The 9,505-nt window shown below is 33.2% G+C and overlaps 1 protein-coding gene across 1 annotated transcript; it reads right to left on the minus strand.

Annotated features, from left to right (window-relative positions):
• Positions 1–554: 554 nt before the first annotated feature.
• Positions 555–7,591, minus strand: MS3_00006882 (uncharacterized protein). The gene is made up of 7 exons (XM_051215123.1): positions 7,512–7,591; positions 7,393–7,462; positions 5,982–6,153; positions 3,944–3,969; positions 2,744–2,791; positions 866–1,036; positions 555–831 (listed from the first exon to the last, which is right to left on the minus strand). Exons 2-6 carry the CDS (start codon positions 7,460–7,462, stop codon positions 912–914), a joined length of 441 nt encoding a protein of 146 aa, XP_051068302.1. The 5' UTR covers positions 7,512–7,591; the 3' UTR covers positions 555–831; positions 866–911.
• Between the last annotated feature and the right edge of the window lie 1,914 nt (positions 7,592–9,505).

Raw genomic sequence — 9,505 nt, forward strand, 5'->3', positions numbered from 1 at the left:
TATTATATAATATATTGACACAACGTCAGTTGTGTCAATGGCGCAGGTGCATCCACTCTTTGTGTTCTCACAAATTCTAATCTTCTGAATTCTTAATGTCCCTTTTTTCTCTTTCTAAATATATCTCATTGGATTATACTGCTTGAATAACATCTTCAAACCCTTATGTTTCTGATTACTGCTCATAGTCTTTCAACCTCTACCACTACGGAATTTGAATTGAGACTTGTATCTCTTTGCTAATGTGGTATGGCAACTCGAACTGATGTACTTACGTACAAAGTTCCACGATGTTACCGACTAACTGACTGACACAATGTCATTATTATTATTATTGGTATCATTATTACCTCAACTAATATGTATTTTGAAGTGTTTATTTCGTAACAGATGGAAACGTTCATCAATGATAGTATGTCACATTGTCAAATTCATTTATGAATGACTTATTTTGTCATAGTTATTAACTTAAAACTGTAGAACCTAATGATGAGGTTATTGAGAACAACTTTTCTTTCAAATATTCTTTGATTTTTAGAATATTCTATGAAGATCTGGAGACTACTGATTATGTTAGATCTAAAAGAATAATCAAAAGATAAGTTTTATCAAAACATTTAATCAATTAAGACTTCTACAAATAATCAATAATGAATCACTAATTTTAGTCTCTTTCTAAAAGTTTTCACTTCCGAATTTGTATTGATCAATAAAGATGTTCAATTACTTCATGGTGATTATTGGACATTCAACATGTTTATTATGAAAATTGCTACAATTTAGTGGTTTCAGTTCCTTTGATGATCTCATGTATATCAAATTATAATCTATCTAATATTCTTGTTATATAGAATGATTTAGTTACTTGTTAAAAAAAAGAATACAATATGTTATTATTGAGGATATTCATGTTATTTACCACCTTTGACTTTGTTGAATAAGTTGGACAGTCCGTTTTTTATATCCAGAATACCTAAGAATATTTTAGCACCAACTCCAAGTGGTTTCTGAGTAGGGGTTGTTGCTTCAGTACTATCTGAAATTGATTAAAAATCAATGATAGAATTAAGTATTATTGATATTAACTAGATTATTAATTACAAGTTTACAAAACCTACTGTACAAGATAACATTCATGAAAAGAATGTACCCTTTCATGTTCATCATTGAGTTATGGTAAATAGTATTAGACTGAAGTTGTTTTAAGTTGTTTACAAACGTTACATAGTATCACATCTGAGAATCGATTAGGTAAGTTGGATCTATGTATCAATCATTTGTAATTAGGATTGAGTTACTTATCTATAAACACTAAGACAATTAGTTCTATCAATAGATAATCAAAAATGAAAGTAAGAATGGTAATTTTGATTTCGGTCGAATAATTTGAACATTTTTCATGACATTAGTACAAATATTAGCTGCACATTAGAAAATATATTTTTATCAATTATTGTTACATTTAAATGACAGCTGACAGATGCATTCTAAGTAAGGACCGGAGTCAGACAAGGCTGTCTACTCTCTCCCTTCCCCTTTATTTCGGTGGTCGACTGGATTATGAAGACCTCGACATCTGAGGGAAACACGGAATACAATGGACAACTCAGAATCAATTAGACTATTTGGACTTCGCAGATAACCTAGCCCTCCTATCGCATACACATGAACAAATACAGATAAAGACAGCCAGTGTAGCAGCAGTCTCTGCATCAGTAGGCCTCAGTATACACAAGGGGAAAACCAAGGTCCTCAAAATCAAAGCGTAGAACAGCAATCCAATCACTATTGATGGTGAAACTCTGGAAGATGTAGAGTCCTTCACATACCTGTGAAGCATCATCGATGAACAAGGAGGATCAGGTGCAGACGTACAGACAAGGATTGGCAAAGCAAGGGCCGCATTCCTTCAGTTGAAGAACATATGGAACTCAAAACAACTTTCAACCAATATCAAAGTGAGAATCTTCAATACGAACGTCAAGGCGGTTTTACTGTACGGAGCTGAAAGTTCGAGAACTACAACAACCACCATCCAAAAGGTGCAAGTATTTGTAAATGGTTGTCTACGCAAGATACTCAACATCCATTGGCCGGATACCATCAGCAACAGCCTTCTGTGGGAGAGGACAAACCAGCTTCCATCTGAGGAAGAAATTAGGAAAACACGATGGAAATGGATAGGACATACACTACGCAAATCATCAAACTGCATCACAAGGCAAGCCCTAACTTGGAATCCTGAAGGGAAGGTGATTTTTAGTGCACCATAAGTACTGAAATTGTATTCCCAAATGACATTAGTTATCCATTTTATAATATCTAACTAAATATCTCTACAATACCATTTACAACAAAAATGGAATCCTCTGTATTTATATTTGAGCATAAGATATATTGAAGTGTCAACTATTCAACCATAATAGGTGAAACTTGACGATCATATTGATAGATATGCAGGAATGAAATTCATATAGACTATTGGAACTGGTATCATGTAAATTATTGGGAACCAATAATATTTCAACTTGGCACCCAACAACGTTATTTATCAATTGATTCCTATATTATGTCCTGATTTATATGACAGGAAATAGTGTCAGTTTTGCAGTTGGATTAACATATTTCAAAAATATAAAATAAACTTGCAACTAGATAGATTCATAGAAACCTGAAAATGATACACTAATGGCCTGAAACAATACTTTAACATAAAATACGTTAGAAAAATCATATAATGAACCTGATTGGTCGGTCGGTGTTGATGTTGTTTCCGTTTGTCTAGTTGTTTCTACAAAATCGTTAGAAAAACAGGAAAGTACAGTTAACAAACGAAATAAATCTACTCACATAAAAGAAATGTAATATCTTCCTTTATTATAAATATATTAGAACACAGGTTACGTAATGAATGTGGTATTACGTAGAAAATTATGTTTCTCATGTTATACTTTGCTTCTATTGGTTATTTTTGAAATAAAGTGCTTGTTTTAACACTTATCTATCAGAAGGGGTTTTGTGGAGATTGTAGTAATTTCAGTAGTTGAGATTATGAGTCAATTGAAGCTAGATCACCATGGAAAACCTGGAAGCACTGAACGAGACGGCCGTCCAGTGCTATCAGGTTTTCCATGATGATCTAGCTTCAATTGACTCACGATCTCAACTATTAAACGTATCTATCACTTTAAAATATATGAGTTTCAATTATTATTTTACAAGTGTACTTCGGTGTTAATCATTGATAGGTTATGAAATAAATGATATTGATATATTATAGTGTGACACTAACATTTTACTTCTATTTACGATTCATTGTTTTGTGACAGCATCGCTCAGTTGTTAGCGATAGTTGTAACTGCTCACCGCATATGTAACTAGTTTTGTAGTTTGCAACATATAGACTTCGTGTTTATTTAGTTCCTTAAGTAGAATTCTGTCAGCTATCTCATCAGTGTATCAAGTATTCGAATTACGAGATTATAGACACTGATAACATGTAAAATGCATCACACAAATGTGACTATTAAATATGTATGAATTTGGTTTTAAATACAGCCATTTGAGACACTCGTTAAGATACCTGTGTTGATTAATAATTTGCAGATAACAAGTACTGAAGTATGATAGATGCTAAACAAGTCACTAAGAATCGGTACAAAACTCTTTGATGTTGAGATGATGAAGAATTATCCAATAGTAAAGGGTCACATATGCTTACTGAGAGGAAACGCAATAATTATATCATAGTAAATAAAACATTAAATATCAAATTGTAGAACCATAATAGCTTGAATATCTTCAACTTAAGTAGAACTTAGTGCATATGAAAACAATGTTCTCTTCTGTAACGTATCAAGTACAAAAAAACTAATTTGTCTTCCTCTAGTTTATCATGTGATGTACTACATTTAAATAAATATCTGAAAATCGATACACTCACCGGATGAATTTTCTTTTATGTAAATCCTACAAAAAATAAAGAACATCCATTAGTGTTACTCTGAAGAATGGAACACAATAATTGTTCATTTTCGTCTAGAAAAAAATGCTAGTACTTAAGGTGTTAAAAATAGAAAGGTTTTTCTGCTGTGAATATGTGTAGGTTGATTGAGGACTTCCTATAGCTCATGATAAGGATTTCAGAAGTGTTTGTTCTATGTGATAGATGGTATACATGTTACATCTGTGGAACACATTTTTTAAAAAGAATTTGTTAGTTGAAATCTTTCTTCAATTAACCAGCAGCTTATTCTGTTGACTAGAAAAAATTTAGTCTCTCCAGTGATTAAATCTACAACTTAGGTATTGCGCTCATACCACACATTTATTATCATTAAAATGAACCAACTCGATCTAGATCATCTTTAATAATAAAACATACATGAATAAGATGAGTAACAAATCGTCATTCTTAGATGTACTAATAACAAGTTCAATACCGGAAAAGTTGATATGTACATGCATGGTAGGTTAACTGATAGTGATCAAGTAATCTTTTACAACAATAATGACTGACCAATAAAGAGCATATAAAGCCTACTGAATATAGTAAAGCCAACACAGCACCACTATAAATGCATGACAAAATGAAAGTAAATACCTACTAGATGTATTACAGGAAACCGATTAGCCACTAAACGTCACCATCAAGTGTGTATCAGACAGACCATTCAGTACGAAATTAACAGCAAAAATCAGCAAACGGATAATTTTACCCTACATAATTAACATCATTGAGATCATACAACAATTAGTGAGGATCGTAGGAGAATGTATGGTACATAAAACTGTAATTCACAAACCTTGCCGTAGACCACATCTTCTACGCCATCCAATCAGTAATCAGATAGGGCTTGGGAAGAAACGACTGTGTATGCCTCTATCATGAGCGTTCTCACTTTACTCATAAAACAAGCAATACATACTTGTTTTCTAAAGGAATCGGTATACTGAGTATCGAAGACGAAGGTAAATGCAAACAGGCGAGGTAACAAGTAGCTTCTTTCAGTTCTTCACATAAACAAATGATGAGATGCTTAGAGAGTTAATATTACCTTGGCGATGAGCTTAAGCAGCCATACAGAGAACCCGCATAAGGACTTCGTGAACAGTAGACACCGATGGAACTGGATTCGGAAAATCTAACTTGAGATATCTGTTAGAAAATTGAATGTCTCGGGATGTAATCAGAAGTACAATACGTGGAGACCCAGAAAAGTCATTCATGAACACAGGCTGTTATCCATGATGGTGGGCATGGAAGTATTAGAGTCCACAGGAGTGCTGTCGGTTGTGTGAATAGTATAAATGATGGGAAGTGGTAAAATTAATTGGTTGAGCAAAGCTAATCCGTGGTACTGCTTAAAGAATGTTGATACCTGTCACTTTCTAGTAACCTACGTCGTGTAAAGATAATGTTTTCTGTTGTTGCCTGGTACAAAGAGTGAATTGCTGAAATACTGACAACCTGAGAGTCTGATTTCATCTTCAAAAGATAATGGCTTGGGGAACTTTAGACACGACCTATTTATGTGGCACGCTCCGTATCCTAGTTACACTAGAAATCTTCCGGACAAGAGGAGTTGTATTATTTTACATTTTTAGATGACACCAACCACAAGCATACTGATCATAAATACTAAACACGTGACTGCCACTAAGTTTAAGAACAGCTTCTAGTCATAATTATCTATCAAAGTATGCATTTCATGTACTTGGACACACAAAAAAACGTGGTTTGGTAAAACCACAAAGAACACAAAAATGCCCTAATTCCATATCGTAATAGTAGTTTCGATTTATTATACATGTGATATCAGGTAGCAATTAAGTGCATTGTTATAGCGCATATTTGGAGTGTTTTCTGTTGAAACATCTAATTAGCATGATTGTGTGGTGAAATATATTCATAATTCGTATTGACATAGCATAAGACCATGATATAATCATCAAATGCTTCATTTTGACAAAATACTTACGTCCCATTACACTTCTGTTCACATTCTTGTTTGCTTAGAAAGTTGTTTCTATTTCCAAGACACCCACCATAATAAAATACTTCACACGTTTTATTTACTCTGTCGTAGTAGAAACGTTTTATCAGAGCTCTGCATATGCCCTCATCATAATCTAAAAGGCAGACCGAACTTCCTGGAATATAAATAAAATAAGTATTTTATTATTAGGAAGATATCTTGTTACTTTGGCTAAGTCAGCAATAATTTAGGTGTAGATTTCATTTGAAACTGACCGGCGCTAATCATCAAATAGGTATCAATAAAAAACTGTTGTCGATCGCCCAGTAGTATTAAATATAACGAATATCTCGTAATTATTGTCTATTAAATTCGGGAAGCTAGTTCGAAATGCGGTCACCGATCCCAGTTCATCATCATTGGGTGTACGGTATTTTGATATTCGATGGTTGGGATGCTAGGATCAAAGACTCTATGAGTGTTTTACGCCACTGGTCATCTGTCAAGAAGACATTCCTATGATTTTAATGGAACTGGTGTATTTTGTAATATTTAGAGCTTTGTCACTCAGTTTCACAATCAGTAAAGTTATCACTGAGCTATTTGTTAGACTATGATTGTCCCAACCAGAGAAGAACTTGTATCCAGAGTTTCCGGCTCACTAACGTTGACAGCTAAGACCGAACCCTTTCTGTGAAACGTCTGATTGTTTTTTAGTGTTACACTATTTATCACCTGTACAGTTGGATCCTTAACAAATCTGAATAGGTCTTCGAGGTGAACTGTCAAATTTGCTGTACACTTGATTTATGAATTCGAATTAGCATTAGTGACTATGCACAAGCATTTTCTGATCCTTTGGTGACACAGACTCATTGAGTATAAACATTTAATGTTGAATATTCATATTACAAATGGACTGACTTTTGCATGTAAGTTGAGTAGTAACATAGAATAACACTCATTTTTAGTGTAATGATACATTATCATCAACAGCTTTGTAAATTGTATATTACGGTGGTAATTTATACAATATCTCACAAGTCCTTAATTCACACACTACCTTAATGTAACATAACTTTAACATAACACATACAGTAGTTTGGGATGATAATTATTCAGAAGCCAATGCACTTATAATAAGTGATAATTATTCACTTTAGTTCACCCAAATGAATCACGCAAATTGTTCTTTATTTACTGAATATTTAAATACTGTAGACTTGCTTAGAAATCCTAATCATTGGTGTTACATTCAAATAATAATTTCGTACATTTTATCAATGATGATCGGGAAGAAAATTTCAATAAATGCGCTCCACAATACCTTACCAGCCTTGAAAACTATCTATGGATTACCATATGATACATAATCACAATGTATTTACATGTAAAATAATTCACAATAACTAACCTTTTCGAAATGATGTAACACTTTGTGCACATATAAGGAACAATATTCCGTATAAACAAAAAGAGGACATCTTTACTTATAGATTATGTTTCACCTTTATTTATACCATTCCAAATTACCTTTGTTTACGTTATGAATAGGTTTTAAACTGAGTGGGTGCATACAATAGCGATGTGATTCATATGTATCTGATAATCAGTTTATTCGATGATCAACACTATTCATCACATGCTCCTTAATAGCGTAGTGAGCCGTGTGTGTATTCATAAATAAATACAAAGCTTGTTCTGAATAGCATTAAAAAAACTATTCATTATAGACCACCTAATACACATTTGCAAAGTATTACTCTTTTTTTTTCATTTACCCCACACACATTGCATATAACCGTTCTTGTATATGACATAATTTCATCAGAACACGTTTACGATATGAGATTGATTTTCACTGAACATTTGTATATTGGGAAATATTATCAAGTAATGCCTTGGTATCGTCAAGATTATGCCTTCTTTTTTCGATTAAGCAAATGGTAGGTGTTATTATTAAAGATGTTGGTCGATGTTAAAAAATCATAGGTAATTCGAAGAGGCGTTTTGGCAGTATAATGTACGCTTAACAAAACCTGAATTACTGAAGTCTCTGATTCAGATCAAATCAGAGCATGAGAGATTTATTTCGTAAACAAATCAGTGTTAAAATAAAAATTCAATGATGCTTAAACTAGAAATAATTAGCAAATTGACCATAGTTCAAAGTGAAATGATAATGCAGAGAGTCTTCGTTGAATATTCGGTTTTGGACTGTATCGAATGACGAATTAACTAGTACTTTATGAAACCTGTTCCCTTGATTTATAATGATAATTGGTCAACTGTAGGATATCCATTGAATAAATAAATAAACTATAACTTTCGTCACATAATGTGATGTTCGAAAGTGTGGAAACGAATTCGTTCATCATTCACTGATTCGGCTAAAGAAAAGATGAAGGTATTAAAAAATTCCTCATGAATATAAAGATTTGGATTGTAAGTTTTATTTACCATAGCTTCTGGCATGTATAAGAGACGAGATCGAATGCCAAGAAGGAAAACTAGTAGGAATACGATAAATTACTTTAAATGACCTATTTCTGTCTATCACATGACTGCCATCGATCAAGTGTAATAGAACAGAGCTATGTATGATTTTGACGATACCCTTTACTAACCACTAAGAGAGGCGTTCACTAACTCGTTGGCTTAGTTGTCTGCTTGTGCGGTCAATATAGCTTTCTCCACAGGGGCAGCTGAATTCATAGATACACACAAACGTAACAGAACTAGGTAAATTATCCTTTAGTTGAGGAATCATCATAGATCGGGTCGAGAGCGATAAGCAGAGGTTAGCAGTACTGAAAATTCTTTTCACTGCTCTAGTTAGTCTATCCCGTAGAACATCACCAATTAACTCTCCGTTGAATTGCAGCTTTAGGAAGAGGGATTTCTTCCAAGCCGGTGATGACGGTATTTTTCTGTTTATTCAATGAATGTATTCTTTTAGAAAACCCTGTGTATGACCAATTTCAATCAACGCATTATGAATTAGCTGTAGTCTCTTGTTTACAGTGTCGTCTGTGCATAACTTCCAAGCTCTATTTGTAAGACATCTAACCAGGTTTCTCTCCTAGTAAATGTGTAAAATGTTCAAGAAATGTATATACTGACTTGCTGAAGAACTTACCTATACATACTTCTACTACTAGAACTATTTTCTTTTCTATGTGAAAATTATGTTTGAAATAATTTCATCGATTGAAAGTTGACATGTACATCGATGATTCATTAACAATTTTATCAACAGTTTAGGTGTTGTGGAGGATGTTGAGTTTTTGATTGAAATCATGAGTCATTTGAAGCTAGACCACCATGGAAAACCTGGAAGCACTGGTCGTCTAGCTTCAATTGACTCATGATTTCAATCAAAATTTTTTTATCAACCTTGAACTTGCACTTTTATTTATTTATTCCTTCATATATAACATATCAACACCGAACATTAATCTCACACATGCATACATACCTACACACTCACATACATACAATTTGTTATTCAGTTAATTGTTTCCATG

Source organism: Schistosoma haematobium, chromosome 2, assembly GCF_000699445.3.
Source record: "Schistosoma haematobium chromosome 2, whole genome shotgun sequence".
Classification (NCBI taxonomy): Eukaryota; Metazoa; Platyhelminthes; class Trematoda; order Strigeidida; family Schistosomatidae; genus Schistosoma; species Schistosoma haematobium.